The following is a 21,495-nucleotide window of genomic DNA, read 5'->3' on the forward strand; positions in this document are numbered from 1 at the left end:
ATTATATAACTATCAAGTTTCACGATCCATTTAGTGAAAAAATAGATCGAAAACCAACTCGTTTTACAATATGCCCTTATGTAAAACTCTCTTATGCTGTACAATATTTATGAACTTAGTGATCTCTCTATTAACTCATGATCAATAGCAGCAACAATTAGATTAAAGACGAATTATAAGCAACATATATGTGGTACGAGACCCACATCCTTTTCATTGTGGGATTCCTGTCAGTAGTAACTGGGTCACTTCCATTTTATAATCCTTTCACCTACAACACCATTTTTATGCATTACAAATGTCAACTATCTACTGGCTCAACCACTCAAATCTCATCATTACATACAAACTACTCAAGTGACCCAAATATCACAAATTCTCATGGAAAACATGACATATCCCGGATACCATTTTACCTCACAATGTATCCACTTTTTCTCTCTCTGCAACACTATTCATGTGGTCCCCTTTCTCCACTAACCCATTTTGTTACCATTTTATCTCACAAAATATCCGCCACAAATGATAAGCCGTCACAAGGGAGACCAATTGAATATCACAAATATAGTCACTACTCACTATTACCCTAAATTAGACCTCGTAAACGGGTCATTCGGTTCAGTTCAATTTAAATCGGATTAACTTTATTTTAAGTTTCTTGTTCATTTCGAGAAGTCTTTTTAATCGATTTATGTTATCTCGGGTCGGATTAATATCAGTTTAGCTGGGTTTTAGGTGATACCTTTTAACCGAGAAATAGTCATTAAACTAATCACATTTATACCATAGTGTTCACTATACCTAACATAATGGAATTTCCACTACAATAAACTATTGTACACCCACCCATGCTAAGGCACTATAAAAACAATGTCACTTCTAAACTAACTTCAATTCATAGTACAAAAACAAACCAAAAAAACACAACAAATATAATACAAGGTATTGCGATTTGCGACCGTTGAGAAGAAATGGAAGGAAAATATAAGGCGATATTAGTTATAGGAATGCTTGCCTTTGTTGCTAGCATTGCAAAGGTTGATAGTGCAGGGGAATGTGGGAAAAACACAAGTCCTGACCAAGAGGCATTCAAGCTAGCACCATGTGCTAGCGCGGTGCAAGATGCAAGTGCCCCGGTTTCTAGTGATTGTTGTGCTGCGGCCGACAAAATCGCCCAGAACCCGGGTTGTCTTTGTGCTGTGCTTATGTCTACCATGGCCAAGTTGTCCGGTGTTAAGCCTCAAATTGCTCTTACTGTCCCTAAGCGTTGCAATATGCCTAATCGCCCCGCTGGCTACAAGTGTGGACGTAAGTTTATTTTCAGTAACTTCTGTCTTTGATTAAAATATCCCTTACTAAAAATAAAAAGGCAAACAAGTGATTGAGATAAAGGGAATATAGACTAACTCTTAAAACAATTGTATTCCTTTTATATTACTCTCACAATTCACTAGTCGATAGTCTCGGGGCCTGAAACCTTACAAACTAAACCGAACAATCAAAACTTAAAATCGTCACTACTGTTATGAGACAGAGTCTAAGACAACGTATTGTTTATTTGTTCACACCTAATAAATGAATGAATGCTTTTTATATAAAGGAGTTGTTTCACAATATGTGAGACCGGCTTATACAACAATTACTGATAAAATTTTGTTGTGCAGCTTACACGGTGCCATAAGACGATTGTGATTAAGAGAGAATGGAATCAGAAGATATTCAGAGCTCCTATAGAGCCTTGTCATGTTATTTAAAAGTTTTATTATCAATAATCTTGTAGTATTCTCCCATGTGTTTGCATCTACGTAAAATAATATTTATGTAATATTGAAGTGTGTTTGTATGATGATAAGTTTTTACTTGGGATTACATTTGCACTTATGTTTAATTATTGTTTTTGGGAGTGCTTTTGAGTTTTGATCATGCAGATGGGTCACAGTTTTGCTCCTTTGGCTAGTCCAATGATATAAAAGGAAAGACCTTAACCAATTTGAAATTATAAATTACCTATTTGTAACGAAATTTGAATGTAGGTCATGAATATCAGTATATCATAATCTTACCAGATAAACTAGTTAATTAGCCGGCAACATCTGCATAAATTACCCTTATTGACATTAAATTATTGCTATGTATTTGCAACAATAATTTTATGTCTTTCATTCACTCTTGCATTGTGTTATCTCCACTATATAGTGGTTTATCAAATAATACTCACCCCTAGTCATTTATTTCTTCCCCCTTTTACTTTGCACATGAAATAAGGAATTGATTTTAGACCACACAAAACATCTACCCCACATGCAATTACATTTAGACCACATAAAACATTCTAAAAAAGAAAAGAGAGAAAAAAATCCGACTAACTTCAAAAAGGAAACAGGAAAGAAATGATTAACTATGAGGGAGTAGAAGCTTTGCTATTCTATTGTGAATGAGATCCGTATTAGGCTATTTAATTTAGACTTAGACCGTGAACCAGGTTGGGCGACCGGGACGAGCTATAAAGGATAAGGCCCCGGCGCAGTGTGGACTGGGAAGGAGCGAGTTTGAGCCCGGCCCAAGTAGATGATATGGGTCGACGGGTCAGAGGGCTTGGGGAGGAGTGAGCCCGGTTTACGGACTGTGCTAGTGTAGGTCGGGCCAGCCCGCACCGATGTTTAGCTCTAATTTAATTTGAAAGATAAGACTAAGCTACCCCACATAAAACAAATAAGGGTACTTTTTTTTTCAATTAAGCCGCTTGTCACCCAACAAAAGAACCTAGCTAAGACGCACAAAAGAAGGAGAGAACAAAAAACAACACTAGTTACACAGTTAGACTACATTAGTGTCTAAGAAGGATTCAGAAAAGAGATTCAAAAGAAGAGAAAAAGAGAGAAAAAGAAACAAAGGACGAAAGAAAAAATGCACTCTTTGAATGTTGAGCAGTGCATCAAAGGCTCATTTTAGTCACACTTACTTTTTCATTGGGCCCAATTGCCAATCCATTGGGATCTGTGATAATTAAAACTATGATATATTCTCACCATGTGGGTCCTCTTTTCATTTTTACTGTTTCCGTTTAAACGAGTTTAGTGGCGAAATTAGAATTTGCAGTTTTGATATATTGAATGAGTTATATGACATATTGTCCAAAATAAAATAAAAATGAGTAGTTCACTTCCATGACAAATATAAAAGAATTAGATAATGTTAATAAATACTCGTGAAAAAGAGTAATTCTTTTATGAGGTGAACTAGTATTAAAAAAAATGTAACAAAGAAAAACACGAATGACGAATTTATACTACTTATTAGTAGGATGTTGAATGGAAATGGATCTTCTCCATTTACTTTCTCTCCATTTCCTCTCACAATCTCTTTAAATAATAATTTTCCCTTTCACCCTCATTTTCCTTTATCTTTATGCGTAAATTTAGAACCGTTAGATGTTGTCCAAATGCGATTCCGACCATTAATAGGAACTTGGGCTCATGTTGAATGAGGTTCAGCTTGAGTTAGTTTATGAGACCCTAAAATTTTAGGTAACATGTTGTGATTAGCTGATTTTTCGAACACATTGTTGATTATGGTTCTTGTGATTTGAATGAAATGAATTGAAAGATTCTCTTAATATCGAAAATCTCATTAGAAATTTATACTTTTAGGTGATTTAGCGGAAACCCCTTGGTAGTCTTCTCGTTCAGTTAATATCAACCGTGTTCAATGTTAGCAGAATGATTATCGTTGATACGTTATCATGCTCCTGATCACAAATACCAAATTGTTGAGATCTCTTCCCATCATTGTTTTTAAAATCGAGATACGAATTCTAGGATCCTATGATCCAAAAAAAGTGGAAAATGATTTAAACCATCGTGGTAGGATAGTTATAACTTATACGTAAGATCGTTCAAAATCGGGTAGAATTGTACAAGATCATACAGGATGAAGTAGGACATATAGCAGGGTAGATCGTCCATGATCTTAAGAGGTTATTTGTATTCTAATTTTGTAAGATTGTTGTTATTTATATTTATAAGTCTATATTGAAGGTATGTATATATAATCACAAAAACTTCAGAGAGACGGTCTCTCAATAGCGTTATTGAGAGACCGCTCACATGATAGGGTGAGGGACACACATTTTTTTTTTTTTTTCCCCTCTATTATGTCTCCCACTTGGACATGTATGAGGGGGCTAGTGCAAGTGTTCACACTAATGTTGGGAGAACGGAAGAATTTCCTATTACCATCGGGGTGCATCAAGGTTTCGCACTTAGTCCTTTTCTCTTTGCTATAGTTATGGATGAGTTGACAAGGGATATTCAGGACGACATCCCTTGGTGTATGATGTTTGCTGATGATATTGTGTTGATTGATGAGACAAAAGACGGGGTGGAGAGAAAGTTGGAATTGTGGAGGCAGACTTTAGAGACTCGTGGGTTCAGCCGAGCAGAATAAGACCGAGTATTTGAGGTGTCGGTTCACTAAGGTGGCGGGGTTGAGATCGACAGAGGCGGGGAGTATTATTTTCGATGGGAATGTTGTTGAGGGTTCGGATTTCTTCAGATATCTAGGATCTATTATTCAAAAAGATGGGGAGTTAGACGGAGATGTGGCTCACAGAATTAAAGCGGGATGGTTGAAATGGAAGAGTGCTTCAGGGTTTCTATGCGATAAAGATATGCCCCAAAGATTAAAGGGAAAATTTTATCGCACGGCAATTAGGCTCTCGCCTACTTTACGGCTCCGAGTGTTGGGCCGTGAAGCATTGTCACATTCAAAAGATGAGTGTGGCGGAGATGCGCATGTTGAGGTGGATGTGCGGACATACAAGGAAAGATCGGTTAAGGAATGAGGTGATTAGGGAAAAGGTAAAAGTGGCGCCAATAGAGGACAAGATGATGGAAAACCGACTAAGATGGTTTGGCCACGTGAGAAGGAGACCTATGGACGCACCCGATTAGGAGGCCGGAGACTTGGAGAATGAAAAAGGTCCCTAGAGGCGAGGGAAGACCGAGACAGACATGGTTGAGAGTGATAGAGCACGATATGAGAGTTCTGGGGCTTGAGGAGAGTATGGTGACGGAGAGGGCAAAATGGAGGGAAAGGATACATGTGGATTTTTAGTATTTGATGTTTTTTGACATATTTAGTGTTTTTTTATTTAATTTAAAGAAATTAATTAATTTATTTTTCTCTCCTTTATTACACTTTTTCACCAACCACTTTCTTATAGATTTCATCTGGTTCATTCCGGATCCTTAACTCTATTTCGGTTTTTATAAAAGAAAGACGGAATTCGATTTTAAAACCCCTAAGTTCACCTTGACTTTCCATTACATTTTCGTTCTTCCTTTTTGTTTTTCATCTTCCCTTTTTTTATTCGCATTTTGAGGCGTGCGTTCACCCATGGACGGTTCGAAAAGATGATTCATGTCAGCCGACCCCAAATCATTTTGGGATTAAGGCTCCGATGTTGTTGTTGTTGTTGTTGTCTTTTTAATCGAAGAATCAATAAAAAGAAATACATTCAAGGGAAAATTTGAGAACAAATAAAGAGCATGAAACTCGTGTTATTCAACATTTCATCGAGAATTACGGATCCTTCACTCTATTTCGGTTTTTAAAAATCGTTTTAATCTTTTCTCTCGATTTAAATTTTAAGTTTTTATAAAAGAAAGACGGAATTCGATTTTAAAACCCCTAAGTTCACCTTGACTTTCAATTACATTTTCGTTCTTCCTTTTTGTTTTTCATCTTCCCTTTTTTATTCGCATTTTGAGGCGTGCGTGCACCCATGGACGGTTCGAAAAGATGATTCATGTCAGCCGACCCCAAATCATTTTGGGATTAAGGCTCTGATGTTGTTGTTGTTGTATTATGTCTCCCACTAAATTAGTGGGAGACGGTCTCTCATGAGACTTACTGATATATAATATATTGACATGCTTATAAAGACTTTTATGTAAGTAAGCAGACTTTTAATATTATACATCACAAATTATCCAATTTTTTTACATAAGTTTGTTTATCTAAGTTAGTATCTTTAAGATCTTACAATCTTCGATCCGATCAAGCGACTTTAAAAATAAAATCCTATTTACTTATACACCGATCTTCTGCACCTATTCCTATAAACCCGCTCCACACAACTCAAACACAAAAACACTCACCTTCCTCCCAATCCCACTCTATTAATGTTTGTAATACATGATTAAGATGGAAATAAAAAGTTTGGATTAAGACTAACCCAATAATGAGTCATATACAAGCGTGTAGTACAAAGCATTGAGTACCTTACTTTCCTTTTAATTTACGTACATTATTATATACGAACTATATATTTCCATTTGTTCAAGATTTATTATTATTTCGCGGCACAAAAAAGTAATACAAAGACAAACACAAAGTAAAGGTATGCTAGCTTGTTATCTTCTTTGGTTTGAGCAACCATCTTCATCTTTTTTTTTTTGCATTATCTTTTTTTTTTTATATGTAAATATGTTTTTTTTTTTTTTTTGGTAAATTTTGTGGGTAGATCTTTGTTGTTTCATAATGTCAATATTCAGCATTGTTGAACCTTTGATTGTTTCATTAATGGTGAAGATCTTTGGTTTTGCTGACGGGGTTCAAACCCAGGTGACGACTGTTATGACTTTATCAACTAAGCTAGTTGACATAATTCTGTAATTCAACACTGTGTTAGTTGTTAGTTTGTTGTACAATTTTATTCATGGATATTGTGTTTTGCAAAGAATCTAAAAGGCAAATAAATGATGTTAAGAAATTGCTCTCCATTTTGTTCAATTATTTACTCATTTAGTTGTCATTTGATTTCTATAATGTCAAAATTTTGATGTGTCATAGCTAAGCCGATAAACTCATGTGAGTTGGTACTTATAACCAGGTTCAAATCCCGTCAATATCAAATTTTTATCAATTATCAATTATCAATTATTTTTATCTGCAAGCTTATGTAATGAGAAGTTTCTAGCTTTCACATTATTGCTTAGTACTAGTATTTCACTACATCTGTAGCCGATTTGAAAATGTTGTGTTCATAGTGGCGGGGGCAGGATTTGAAGTTAGGGAGGCTATACATAGGTTGGAAATTTTGGAGGGGTGATAAATGATAATATAGTGTTTCACTTATGTTAGCTGATCCCAAATCATTTTGGGATTAAGGCTCTGATGCTGTTGTGATAATGTAGAAATGTAACTTAGAAAAAGATCGGAAATTTTAACTAACAATATCAGAAATTGATTTTTTTCTGATTCAGTGTCAGGACTAAAGACATGAGTTCAAAGAAGACGAAGTTCTGGGAATTCTGTTAGTGCTTTACCTTGTTTAGAACCAGACAGTCAAGACTCAAGAATATGCCTCCTAGGGCGCCTTCTAGAAACGGGGATTTAGCTTCTATAGCAGATACAGGGCGAGGGTCAGAGTTCAGACGGACTTCAAGTCACCATCAACCATCTAGGTTTGCAAAGGAGACTCCTTTGTCTCCGAGAGCTACTCAAAGTTTGAAGTTCAAGGATAAGGGAGCTAGAACTGAAAACCCAATTCGGCCTCCAAATCCCCGTCTACCTGAGTTTTTGAAGAATGACAGTAGCAATGATGAGTTGGTCAAGTACATGTCTAAAGTGCCTGGGTACCTCCAAAAAGGCGAAAAGATCCAAGATAGTGTTCTCAACTTTGGTGTTCTTGACTGGGGCCGCCTTGAGAAATGGACACACAAGGAGAGCCCGTCTTCAACATCTCATACGGGTTCTAGTGTTGATTTTTCTCCGGTTGTCAAACCAATGAAAGAAAAGGTAATAAATCATAGGAAAGATAAAGTTAAAGCAGTAGGTGTAGAATTGAAATCGGCTAAGGGCAAGGAAATGGGTCGAAAGCAGGAAAGTCACATGAAGTCTGCTAAAGGTAAAGAGAAGTGCTTGTATCAAGATACTGAAGTTTCCGGAAGATCAAATAAGGAACCCGAAAATACAGATGCTCAACAAAAGAAGGGCTCCGAAGATAGCATTGTTCTGCTCTTACCGAAAGATTTTTCTAGGCCGTCTAGCTCAGAGTTACCTCGGAAAGCAGCTTTTCATGCAAAGTCAGGGCAGCATAATTGGGGTAGCTTCTCGGACTTATTCTCCATTGATGAGATCCACGCGGATGAGTCCTTTTCTGATATTCCGCCTTCTTGTTCAGCAGACCCTATAGTTGAGACTGAAAAAGATCTGGACTTGAAACTTGATACTCTTATTAAGGCGCAGGGCGTTGGGGTTGAGTGTCCGGACAAGCCACAGGAGAGCTCATTACATCAACGGTTTGGTTTTGGTTTGGCTCGGATGACTAGAAGCCTAAGCCTTAAGGAAGGTTCTATTCACCCTCCATTAAGTTCTATGTATGTCACAGCTAAGTCGGGTCCTGCTAAAACCGAGGGTCCTTTGAATGTTCATGTTAAAGCACGAGCTAACCCATTTAAAAGATTGCTCGACCCAATATTGAAGTCGAAGGTGGTCAGTCATACGAGGAAACAATCAAATGACTCGGTAATGGAGGCACCACCAGTTCCTGTTGTGCCTATTGTGGTGCCTGAGGTTGAAATATGCGAGGCATTAACCGTGAAAGCACTTCTTCACCATACTGTCAAGGGTGGACTACCGTTATTCAAGTTTGTGGTGGAAACCAATAATGAGATTCTTGCATCAACTGTGAAAAGTTTGAGTTCATTGAATAAGGATGAGATCAGCTTGATGTACACCTTCTATTCTGTTCAAAAAGTCCGGAAAAAGAGTAGTGGGTGGAAAAACCAGAAGGCTAAACCTTGTCGATATGGGTACAATGTTGTCGGTCAGATGAAGGTTTCTAAAGAGTCGGTCCTGTATAGTGTTGATGTAAGCAAATCAGATGCTGTCTCCTCTGAGATTGTGACTGGCAGGGAGATTGCAGCTATTGTTGTCAACAACTTGAAAGACGAGAAGTCGGCCCAAACAGTCGTTATACTGCCGGGTGGGGACCACAGCCAGCCTCATGAGGGAGTGGCTTCGTCTTTGATCAACCGCTGGAGGACTGGTGGTTTGTGTGACTGTGGTGGGTGGGACGAGGGCTGCAAACTAAGGATTCTCGCTGACCTGCAGGACCGTAAGGGACAGTTATGTTCTAGATCAGGATTGATGGATATTAGATGTGATCTTTATGATCAGGTTAGTTATTTTTTCAGAATCAATACTTTCATTATGGCATCCTCAGCGTACTACTACAGCGACTCTTTGAAGAAACCCCGTGTTTTAAGAACCCCCGCCCCTAGTTTAAGTTTTTGTAATAATAATGTAGTGTTTGCACCTGACTTAGAGATGCAGGTATACGAACCTATTTTTATGGCCGCCAAAAAAAAAAAAAAAAAAAAAAATACTTTCATTATGGATCTTTCGGGAACCACCTCTTTAAACCCTTAATAAGGGTAAGGCTACATGCACCCGTTGCCTTTCCGTCACCAGGGTGGTATTGTTAATATAGTTTATGCTTATTTATTCAGGGAGAATCCAAGGAAAGCAGCCCTTTGTTTCGGCTGGTTCCATTCCGAGATGGGCTCTATTCAGTGGAGTTTGATCCCAAAATGTCATCTCTGCAAGCATTCTCGATATGTGTTGCAGTAATCAACAATAAACAACCAACTATCTCATCAGATGCATGTTCTGCAGTACATCAGGTTGAGTCGAAACACGAGTTTGGTGCAGGAAAGGCGTCATTCGTCCCTGCAGTACATCATACTCATCCTCATCCACCAGTTTCTCCAGTTGGGAGAGTGTAATTAATTAGTCTTTGCTTAAAAGTGAGGTGTAGGTAGTTTACCCACCTTTGAGTGTGTAGTTTAAACATGTAAAGCACCTTCTTCCAAGTAGAATAAGTAGAGTAATTAAGTGTATAGATATGCAAAAAAATTAGGTAAAAATAAGTTTACCTTTTTACCCTTAGACCTCATTGAACTTTCTATCATGAACAATTCATGATTCTGTTTTTTTCTATTTACCCACTCCCATTTATGTTGTTTATTATCTTAGGTCTGTAATCCGAACATTATTTTCTCGCGATATATCATAGTTACTCCATTTTTTTAAAAAAAAAACTGATACCCTTTAGGCTTTATCCCAGTGAATAGTTTACACTTCCTTTATTTTGTGAGAGGGAATAAAGCAAGTGTAAACTATTCACTGGGACGGAGTAGATGTTTTGATACATCATCGTAAAAAAACCTTAACATATAGTACTTCGTGTTAGCTAGATCAGTGAACAAAACTGAAGTATCTGTAATCATCATTTTCAAAGGTGAAAGAGCAAGAATAACAATAGATCAAAGTTTCGGAAACTGAAGTCAGGAAACATGGATGTCTATAATCAAGAACAACATTACCCAAGCGTCTATAATAAACAACACGAGACACTATTTTTCTACAAATTCCGCCCACATGACCAAATGCGATACACCACACCCATCTTGTATCAACATTACTCTCACAGTAAAACTAGAAGGAAAAAGCAATAAATACGTATCTTTACTGCTGCGAGCTTACCAGTAACAAATTATGAAGGGTACTAAAAATGACCAACCTACAAAACATGTGGGATTTCTATACAGTTGGTCCATCAGTGAATCTTGTATGAGACGGTCTCATACACGTCTCTCATGTGAGACCAACCCCGTATAAGTTTTTGTGTAGTCACATAAACATAAATCAGAGGTCAACCGGGGATGCATGATGGACAGAAATAAACCAACGGCCATCGACTTTTTCAAATACATTAGTCGCAAATTGTCTTCCCCAACTGCTTCCTTTCGTTTTGACCAATTCGACACAAGTTACATAACCAATATCTCCTCGAACATGCACTTGAACATCTCTAAGCTCAATCTCCAGCGGGAACTCGTAGTCCACCCAAACATACTCCCAACTCCTCATTACAAGGTCATAGCCGGATATCCCACTCGCGCCAGGATGGACACAGCATGCATGGTCTCCTTGGGCCCACAGGGACTGCATCGATGCCAGGTCACCAGTCCTGAAGGCATTGTAAAACCTGGCATTAACAGCAAGTACAGAAGATTCACTGTCTTCATGGAGAATTCGGATTCTATCCCTAATCTTTGCAGCCTCAGCATAGTTTTCTTGTTCGATAGCAATTTGTAGTTCCCGGTCCAGAGTCTGCGCGTTTAGTAATACGCTTTCTCCACTCACTGCTCTACCCGAGTCATCACTGGTCACCTTACAGGGACGGAATGTGGAAAAGGGAGCTCTCCCTCTGAGTGCTGCACTGGAAGTATAAGAACATTACACCTCTATCTATTTATATACTTCGTAGTTCGTATACAGTGCAGTGGAGTACTATATATGTTGGCATACTGCCTAATGCAGACTGTTTTAATACGAAAACTATGAGTAGTGATCAATTATAAGATTATTGGCCCTGCTATTGCGGCAGAATCAGCGTACTAGACAATACGACAATACATTTTCATTTCAAGGTCCGTATTGCAGCAGGGTTTGTTTCAAACTAGGTCATAAAAGTGGTTGATATTTGAATCCACTTTTCAACGGCATTCTATGAGCTCAAATCTGTCCCGACATATAACCTACCATACAGCATAAAGTAAAGTAATTATGGCACAAGTGACCAATATGATCACAAATATTTGTTTTTTATTAAAGCTCTATTATGTCTATAATCACAATTGACATAAAGTCGGACGTTTTAAGTCATTGACGTAGGTCCCAAAGAGGGAAAAAAAAAATCATATCTATGGAGAGTGAATTATATATCACACTTCATTACACTGATATACTCCGTTAGCAAAATATAAAGCACAGTTACATTCAACTAATCTGACTACAGTTGGTAATTCAGAAGACATGACTACGGACTACCAAATACTCTCTACTTGACTGATTGACTCTAATTGCTTAAGAGCTCTAACACAGCATAACACGCTGTTTCGCGCTGTTAGCATGGCAACAACGTTTGGACAACTTCGGTCAGTATTATCATCTACACACCACAGAAAATAAAATGAAATAATATCCACACCGCGGTAGAAAACTTCACATAGGTCACTGGTGAAAGTTAGGTCATGATGTAATGATATATTTCCACATGTGCAAGTAAGCCTTGTGTTAGCTTTCCAGTCAGGCTCACAGTAAGCGAATTGCGTGCAGATACACTCCTCCGTTTATCGCAAGTTTACCGTGAATTTTAATCAGGCAAAATCAAATACTGTCATGTTTGATCCACTGTTAAAGGCTACAAGCCTACAAGTTTTAGGAGTACTCACTACTCAGTGTCCAGAGACGATTGAAAGGCAATAATAATTTCCCGTCAACACGTACTGCTAAGTTTTGGTTGGACAAAAATATAAACGGTTTACATTCCAAAAACACACACTAAAGTAATCAAACAACCATTCATTTCAACACTGATCCCAAATCACTATCAAGCTACGATTATATTGCCCTACGCAAAAAATTAAGGCGCAAGTATGGGGGTTAAATAGCCAGGTTCAAAACTCAGACGCTAATTGAACATGATCAAAAACTTTAGGGAGCGAACTAGTGATATTACTAACCAAATGAGTTTGGTGTAGTGGTTGCTCACCTCATCCCTTAACCATGAGGTCAGGGGTTCGATCCATGCCCATGGGAATGGAGCAAACTCTTTGGCCAGCCGTTTACCTCTTTGTGAGAGCACCTGCGGCGAGGGGATTATACACTGTTGTGGACAGTGGACAGCCCGGTTTACACCAAAAAAAAACTAGTGATATTACTCAGTAATATAGTACTCCCTTTGTCCCGGTCATTTGTTGTCTTTTTCCATATTTGGGTGTCTTACTGAGTTGTTGTACTTTCTATTTTAAGAATGAACTTAATGAACAATTTGATCATTCACACTCAATTTGTTACACTTGTCATTTAGTAATTGGCTCATTCCTCTTTCCTTGGTCTTTGTGCCAAAACCAAAGGACAACAATTGAGCGCCACGGAGAGAGTACAACATTACCCGAGTACCTTAATGGCTCCCTGGCTCCCGCAAATTGCAGGGTAAGGGGGGGTCAAATGTACACAGTCTTACACTTGAGTTAGCCACACAAAGAGACTGTTTCCGAATACTCAATAATATCGTAACCTTATTAAAAAAAACGAAAAACAGGGCGACAACCCCCCGCTCCGCCAATTACCCTAATCTACCAAAACCCTAATAAACGATAAATCAATAAACCAAGCCATTTGACCAATACATGTAATTAAAATGAATTTTAATGGGTTTAAGCCAAAAATCAAAACTACCCTAATTACAACTTAGAGAAACAATGAATAGAATCAGTGAACAAATGAATAATTCTCTAGAATTAAAAGCAGAATAATGTAATCAAGAAGATCAATTTGTTACCTTTATTTCCAAACAATTGATATTTATTGATTGGATATGTCAAATTAATGGTACGTGGAGGGTTGCTATGAAGGATTTGAGTGTTGCATACGCTGGGTAACGATAGAGAGAGCAGAGGGGACGTTAGAGTAGCGGCCGCCATAGTTATCTGGAGCTTTGATAGTTCAACGATATGGTGGTGGAGACTGGAGTGGTTAGTCTGAGAAAAGGTACGGTTAATGCACAAGGATTCGATTAAGGGATTGGTTCGATTAAATTTTTAGAGGTACGCTCGGTTAAACCAATATCAGAGTCCGAGTCCTCTGAGTCCAGGCCCGAGCTTCCCACAGTTAGCACACTTAGAGCTTAATACGGTTCGGATGGGAAAACTCGGTTGAGTTTTTAATATTAAACTATTTTTGTGACCCGTGAGAATCACAGGTTTGATTGTTTTTGTTCTTTTATTTTTGCGGTATCGTTCAGGAATGCGTTATTCGGCTTATTTGTCTTCTTACTTGTTATCTTGGAGATATGTTGGTAGGATACATGTTAGCGCAATAAAGAGGTCTTGTCATCGCGCTTTTTGAAGGTAAGATATATTATAGCACCAAAACCCATGAATCCCTCATTTTAAAGAACGTACGAATGTCCATTATCTGATTTCGAAGACTGGTATTGCATATAAATTAAATGGGAAATTGTATTGTCTTGTGTTTCATCAGAGCACTTTAAATAACTTATTCTCAAAGCCTATAAGCAAAGTCAACACAAATTATGGGAAAACGTAAAATTGTATTCAAACAGTGGAATATTAATTTTGCAAACTACTCTTATTTTGCTACGGTCCTCATTGTCTTTGTCCTTTTACTGATTGTTGTCTTGTTGTGTTAGTTATTGTCGGTCCCCTTTCTGTTTTTTTTCCCTGTTTTTTTTTTTACGGTGTTTATATTGTCTCTGGATTTTAGGGTGCTTGGCTTTGTCACGGTGGTTATTCAGTTCACTTAAGATTGGCGGCTTTCGTATTCTAGTACTTGATATACTGTATTGTTTTAAGTGTTGTTTTGATGCGTTCGAACAAACCTTGATCCTATTTTTATCTGACAAAGAAACAAAATGTTGGACACTTGGACATCTAATTCTATTCCTTATTACCTAACGTTTTCTAAAGAAAAAAGAAATGTAAAATAAAGTAAATATGTAAAATATATAAATGAATGGATGGTACTGATATTTTATAACTGAATTTTACATATTGCTTTTAGTCAATTAGAGACGATATAAATAATGCGCAGAAAGCGCTATGTTTAAAAACAACTTATGCGCAGACCGTCTCTCCTAAGTTTTAGTGATCTTACTAATTAGGCTAAAATTACAAGATTATTTTTTTAAATGCAATGGAGTTTGTTAAACTTTTAACAAATAATACATTTACAATTCTTGTCGATTCGTCGGTCTTGCAACATCGTCCTTGTAAATTCAATTGATTTCCAACGTATTGAGAAAAATATTATTGAAATGATTTTTGTATAACGAAAGACCTAAGTGATATACTTAAACTATTAGCAAGGAGTTGATGACATGTGACTTATACAAATAAAATTTTAGACTAAATATGCATTCAATAATTTTAAAAATAATTTTTTTGTGAGCAATTTTTGAGAGGATACACGAGAAAATGCTTTTGTTAAACAATGGACATCATTCTAGTTTCATTTCTATATCTCTTGTCAATTAGAGTCATCTCTATATCTTTTATTGTTGGTGAACTTTTATGTGAGGAGTTTTAACGCCTATTGATGCGTGCCTATTTCGTACATTTACTTTACTCATTTGCACGCATTTTTATGCTTGTTTAGTAGCGACTGGCTACTATTCTCCCATGAATCGGCTACTTTGGGTTATTTTGTATTTCGTGCAGATATGGACCCGAAAGGAGTGTTAAACAAGCCAAAACCCATCCCCGGAGTTGCATTATGGATACTAGTGAAGTCAGGCTCGGGAATGATCATCTTGGAATGCGTGAAGACGAAAGGAAGCATGATTAAGTGATGATTGACGCTGCTGTTCACCTAGAAAAGTCGATCGACTGGAAAAGTGGTCGATCGACTGAAATTCTTGTCGATCGACTATTTTTCTTACCAGGCCGTGTTTGCTTAGTTTGTATTTCGGCCCATTAGTCGTTTACTTAATAATTATCGGCTAATTCTATATAAACAGTGAGAACTTTATTAGGGATCTTTTTTTAATTTGGCAAAAACACAGTATTACGTTACTTTGCTCTCTTAATTTCCGGATCTAAACCTGTAATCTTTCTTTTCCCTATTTCGGTAATTTCAATTGTTCTTCATACCTTATTTTTATTATTGTTCTTTTATTGTTCTTATTTTCTCCGCTTTATGCTAGTTTATTTATTTAATTTCGTCATGCAATTCTTCGATTTCTCTTCTTCTTTAATTGTTGTTTTCCATATAATTATGCGTATCTAATTCTTTTATGCTAGGACTTAGGTGACCCGCGGTTCTATGACATAATATGTTAGGGTTTTAGGTCTAGCTGTTTACTCCGTCTGTTTTGTTAATCATAGCATCTGATAGCAGTTTGATTAATTAAGTGCACGTAATTAGTTGACCATCTTGTTAAACCTTGACCTGGATCGAGAGATTGGAAAAGGCGAAGACTTGCTATGAACAATAAGATACTCTAATTAGGGCGAGAGCTACATTAGTATTCTAGGGTAAACAGTGGACCGAGAGGACCTGTTCAGTACCCTTCAGACCGTTTATTGCTGACCGTTGACCTTGCCTTAGATCATTATAGACCGCGGTGAACCGACCATCCTAGCTGTTTCTCTCTTATTTGAAATCGTTTTATCATTTATTTTCTTTTGTTTGCTACCTTAGTTATTAGACAAACCCAATTCAAACCCCCAATGTTGTGACTCAGACAGACTTGAATTGAAATTTAGATTTGCAAATACCCTCCCTGTGGATACGATCCCGACTTCCCTAGCTATATTAGTTAGAGACCAGTTGGTTATTTTTGGTAGGTATACGATTAGCCTGTCACCTATCCCAATGAATTTCAAAGAAATAAGGATGCACAATTTGTATTATTATACTTCTTCCATTTTTTTAATTATCACCTCATTTGCTTGTGTGCAATAATTAAGATTAAGAAAAGATAAAAACCAATTGAAAATAAAAGGAAAAAGTTTGCAATTGATGGAGTAATGTGAGAATTTTACCCTTAAACGATGACATTATTTTGTAATTTTTAAAAAAAAATTATAAGAAACATTTGGTAAAAAGTACGTCCTAGAGTAGAAATTAAACAAAAAGGGTGATAATATAAAAATGGACACAAAAAAAAAAAAAAAAAAAAAAAGAGAGAAATGGAGTGATAATTAAAAAATATTCGTAACAATTGATTATGAGAAAACAAAAATATATACAAACAAAAAAAGTAAACATTTCTCGAAGAAAAAAAATTGAGAGTGCTAGAAGAAAATATTTGATGGAAAACAAAAAAATATTTAAAGGTTTGAAAGCATTCAAAATGGAACAATGGATTGGAGAATGATCATCGGATTTCAATCAAAAATCATGCAAAATATTGACCTTGATCCGCATTAAAAGATCTGATTTATATCCTTGGAGCATATAATTTCAACACTTCCATTAAGACATTTGATTTATAATCTGTTTGTCGACTAAGATATTTGATTTATAACCTGATTGACAAAATACAAGTTGAAGATTACACGGAAAACTAATAAAGTGCACGAAAGGGTATAAGACAATTTAGTACACTTTACAAAATTTGTCAATCTATCTATAAATATTATTAAAAGGCTAGATTAAAAATGTCACGTAGACAATGCCACATGGGATGAAAAAAAAGTCACGTACACAATAACAATGTGACTTGGCAAACTAATATGACATGGATTATCCAATTTATTATTATATTGAATTAATTTAAAATACTTATTTCCTTTAGAAATCCATCCATATTCCATTAGCTTTAAATTTAATTAACTAAAAAAAACTACAATAAAAAAATACGCATTAATTATAAGTTAATAATTTCAAGATATTTCATATGGAGTAGTATTATATGTATTCGAAATAAATAAAAAAACTGAATACATAGGAAATTAAGAACGAAGATGAATAGATGAAGTTGAAAAAAAAATTGTATTGTCACTAATTCACTACTTATTTTTTTTTTGAAAGGCATTAATTCACTATTGTATTTACTATAACTTTGTTATATATAGAAGATGTTTTACAGAACTACTTAATCGAAAAATGAGTATTAAAGATCATATAAAATATTTTCTTAGGAAAATATAAATATATGAAAAATAAAATATTTATTTAATTTAAGTAATTTACAAACAAATTCTGTAAATACTTAAGTGAAATTAAACACTAATAATAGAATTTTAAAAGGGTAATAATACCGTGTATTTAGTTCATGAAATTATTTCACGTAAAGAGTAAGGTTTTGGAAAATATAAAATATATAGAAAAGAAAATATTTATTTAATTTAAGTAGTTTACAAACAAATTCTGTAAATAAAGTAAATCTATACAATATAGTTAAAATGTTAGATTAAAGCATTTAATTTAATTTCACATGGCATTAGCATTTAATATTTTATACCCCATTAATTTCTATTAATTTTTATTGATTATTTAATTATTTATTAATTATTATTAGATTATTGGTTATTTGATATAATTCTTATAAAAAAATGAATGATTACTAAAAGTCCTTACAAAAATGTCATTACATATTGTGTAACATACAAATAAAGAAAATAAAAAAACGTCATTAATATTCTTAAATTAAATGTATATATTTAAGATTTGATGAGCTAAAAAAACAAAAAAAGATGTAACTTACCAAAATTCACATAAAAGTTTCATAATTTACAATTATATTTTACATTTTAATTGAAATTTTTGGAAGGAACATAGATGTTAGTGAATCGGTTAAATTTTTTCATATTAACACAGCTCATAAAATTAAAGTATACATTTATTTATCTCTTTAAAATCTATATAATAAATAGTATAAAAAGGCTAACATTGAGTACATTTTTAAATGACATGTGATATAACCACATGATTTTAAGAAGTCATATTACAAGTCTCATCATCATAATTATTTTCTTTTTTTCCCCTTAATATTTATTCTTACAATTACAATATTAGAAAAAAAATTAAAGAAGACAATAAACTTTTTATCTTCTTCCACTTTAATACTTTATTCAATTCACCACAAGCATTTAACCATACCTTTCATCTTCTTTCTCCATAACTCATTTCTCAAGTTTCATTATAATGATTCATATTTTTAGTTTACCTTAAAACTTTTGATGATATTATGACTTCTTAATTACTTTTTTTTTTTCTTGAGATGATAATGTTTATTCCATGGGCACAACAATAGACATGCATTTTTATTATAATTTTTTATCAACCTACAACTCATTCGTTTTTTACTCATGTTCTCTTTTCCATGATAAGATTTTACTATATTGGTCAAACTCATTTGATAATATTTTAAATATACTCGGTATATCTTATGCAATTTTGTATTTCGTGTACAATTGATTTTGGCATAATACTAATTTGTACAATTGATTGAATTTTCAAGAGCATGACATACTTGGAGATCAATACGTGCAAATGACAATCGACAAGTATGTGGATTTTTTAAGAGGTAGCATGATGTTTCTCATTTTTTTCTTGGAATTTCCTTTCTTTTTTGGGAGATTTTCCTATTTTAATTATTAATACATGACAATCGGTGAGTACAGAACACAATTTAAGAATTATCAATTTTTTTATTTCATATATTAATTTAATATCAGTTAACACGATAGTTGATGTTGGAGGATGTGTTCATATGGATGATCAAATCTGAAGCTCTTGAATGGAGTAATCACCATATTAAGGATGTATTTTTATGTCGTTGATCATTTTAATTGATATTAGCCTATCTATTTTTGTTCCAATAATTATGCTAAGGTTTTTAGCCTATTAGTTATTCTTGGCCTTTTAGTAGTAGTGATAGTATCGACACAACATTGACGGATAATTCTTACAAGAGAAAAAAAACCATCAAATGATAATTAAATTTGAAATGGAGAGACACGTATTCAATGTATTCAATTACTATATTAGTCTTACTTCATTCACTTTGTTAGGCTATTTTTCTTTTAGCTATTGAAGGAGAAAAACTTGACCGCCTTTGGCAAATTGGCGGCTAAGAAATTCCTCAATCTCCGGAGCACCAATATCTTGAAGTTACATAATACATAACCCATGTATAAGTATTAATCATTGATTTCTATATAAATAACGTATATCTATATACATGTAATTAGACTATTTAATTTGAGTATGATGAATTGAGAAAGCAAATCATTACTGAATTTACGAGTTAGCATAAAAAAACTCTCTATTAAATGTCTAAATCACATTAATTTACTAGGTTGTTAATAGAGGAGAAGAAGAGTTACTCATGATTAGATTTTTTTTTGTATCTTTTACAAATACCCACATTTTAACGACAAATACAATGCCTCTATTCCCCACTAATCTCATACGAAGTATTATTATTGTTTATATTACCATGTTGTTATGTTCAATCTCATAATTTACATCCTATTTTATCGTCTGCAATGTTTTCAAATCAAAATATATTTTATACAAGTAGTATTAATAAAAAAAGGAAATTTGTATAGGACCCGTGATTTTTCACGGGTTTCAAAACTAGTTAATATTCAAAAGGTTGGAATATATAATGTAACATGTCACTAATAATCCCCACTAAATCCCCACTAAACTAAAAGAATAAGAAAGTTCTAATATTTTCTCGCCTAAATGAATATTCTATATTTGGGCTTCATTATATCCAAGCTCGGCTCGGATGGGTGTACAACCTGTGCGTCCGCACAGAGCCTCCAAATCTGGGGGCCCAATTCTATTGCAAGTTTAATTATTAAATAAAACAATACAGCTATATTCAGTATAATGCTAATAGTGTAGTGGTAGGAACATTTAACTTTTTCACGAAAGTCCCGCGCTCGATTCTTTCGGAAGTAGTTTTGCTTCTTTTTTAAATGAGGCCCCACCACTACTTTCCTGTTTTGTTTTTTTTTTCCCTCATTTCTACTTCAACTGGGCCCCTTTAATTTCCCTCTTTCTAATTTGCTATTCATAATAACATATACTTCCTACTTTCTTTTATACACAAACTTTTTAATTTAATATTAATATTTTACTTGAGCAAATATATAATGGGTAAGTCCCGTGTAAGGTCGTTTACACTAATATGATTGTACAAGAGATTCAAACACAATTCTATTATTAATGGATAAAAGTGATTACTAAAAGATCTCATTTAACGATAAATGTTTAAAACCATTCTACACATCTATTTTTGCTACATAATATTACCCTCGTTTAATTTATTATCTTTGTTTTCCGCCAATAGTTAAAAAAATGCCTTCTAAATCTCAAAACGGCTCTGATTTGGGGCCTACTATGAAATCCCGCACAGGACCCCCAAAATCTCAGAGACGACCCTGATTATATCTTATCTACAATTGGGCCAAACTGCTTAATTCCATATAATTTTATTCCATTTACACATTTATATGTCTACAACTGGGCCAATACTGATTAAATACATACAATAACCAACCTACTTACAAGATAAGAGCATTCATATGTTGTTTTTACTTCTAAAACGAAAAAATTACGAAAAATTTATTTTTTACACATTAATTTAATACTATCTATTTCTACTGTATACAATGTGAACATTTAAATTTTGGTTGTTTTTTTAATTTTTTTGGTTTAATAGATACATAAGTATATTTATTACAACACAGATACAGACAAAATAGTTTCAACAATTGTATATATGGTAACAGTGTTGAACCTTCTTTTTTCTATCTCTTAATATAAAACATTACTAATATTAAGTTTTATTCTACACTTAAATTTCAAATGGAGTTAAAATAAGTTAAATATAATTAAATAATTGTTAAATTCTCTAATGTCCTTATCTAAAAA

The 21,495-nt window shown here is 34.6% G+C and overlaps 3 protein-coding genes across 5 annotated transcripts; 2 read left to right on the forward strand and 1 right to left on the reverse strand.

Moving 5' to 3' along the window:
- The first annotated feature begins 725 nt into the window (after positions 1-725).
- Positions 726-1,888, forward strand: LOC141595395 (uncharacterized). The gene is made up of 2 exons (XM_074415362.1): positions 726-1,308; positions 1,665-1,888. The coding sequence occupies exons 1-2, from the start codon at positions 972-974 to the stop codon at positions 1,679-1,681; spliced, it is 354 nt and encodes a 117-aa protein (XP_074271463.1). The 5' UTR covers positions 726-971; the 3' UTR covers positions 1,682-1,888.
- A 4,394-nt stretch (positions 1,889-6,282) lies between these two features.
- LOC141595325 (uncharacterized) lies at positions 6,283-10,008 on the forward strand. Of its 2 annotated transcripts, none has more exons than XM_074415289.1 (3): positions 6,283-6,403; positions 7,269-9,186; positions 9,519-10,008. In XM_074415289.1, the coding sequence occupies exons 2-3, from the start codon at positions 7,366-7,368 to the stop codon at positions 9,792-9,794; spliced, it is 2,097 nt and encodes a 698-aa protein (XP_074271390.1). In that variant the 5' UTR covers positions 6,283-6,403; positions 7,269-7,365; the 3' UTR covers positions 9,795-10,008. The 2 variants fall into 2 exon arrangements, with proteins under 2 accessions (XP_074271390.1, XP_074271395.1); XM_074415294.1 differs by lacking the exon at positions 6,283-6,403 and adding an exon at positions 6,416-6,627.
- A 303-nt stretch (positions 10,009-10,311) lies between these two features.
- LOC141595385 (F-box protein SKIP8) lies at positions 10,312-13,665 on the reverse strand. Of its 2 annotated transcripts, none has more exons than XM_074415356.1 (2): positions 13,421-13,665; positions 10,312-11,288 (listed from the first exon to the last, which is right to left on the reverse strand). In XM_074415356.1, the coding sequence occupies exons 1-2, from the start codon at positions 13,560-13,562 to the stop codon at positions 10,717-10,719; spliced, it is 714 nt and encodes a 237-aa protein (XP_074271457.1). In that variant the 5' UTR covers positions 13,563-13,665; the 3' UTR covers positions 10,312-10,716. The 2 variants fall into 2 exon arrangements, with proteins under 2 accessions (XP_074271457.1, XP_074271452.1); XM_074415351.1 differs by lacking the exon at positions 13,421-13,665 and adding an exon at positions 12,629-12,648 and having other exon boundaries at positions 10,312-11,293.
- Between the last annotated feature and the right edge of the window lie 7,830 nt (positions 13,666-21,495).

This window comes from Silene latifolia, chromosome 1 (genome assembly GCF_048544455.1).
Source record: "Silene latifolia isolate original U9 population chromosome 1, ASM4854445v1, whole genome shotgun sequence".
NCBI classification, from domain to species: domain Eukaryota; kingdom Viridiplantae; phylum Streptophyta; class Magnoliopsida; order Caryophyllales; family Caryophyllaceae; genus Silene; species Silene latifolia.

Bases quoted from the DNA above. Each gene is read 5' to 3' on its own strand.
- LOC141595395 (XM_074415362.1), top strand. From the start codon at position 972: ATGGAAGGAAAATATAAGGCGATATTAGTTATAGGAATGCTTGCCTTT.
- LOC141595325 (XM_074415289.1), top strand. From the start codon at position 7,366: ATGCCTCCTAGGGCGCCTTCTAGAAACGGGGATTTAGCTTCTATAGCA. The intron at 9,187-9,518 runs GTTAGTTATTTT...TTATTTATTCAG, and splicing joins GATGTGATCTTTATGATCAG to GGAGAATCCAAGGAAAGCAG.
- LOC141595385 (XM_074415356.1), bottom strand. From the start codon at position 13,562: ATGGCGGCCGCTACTCTAACGTCCCCTCTGCTCTCTCTATCGTTACCC. The intron at 11,289-13,420 runs GTAACAAATTGA...CTTCCAGTGCAG, and splicing joins TCAATTGTTTGGAAATAAAG to CACTCAGAGGGAGAGCTCCC.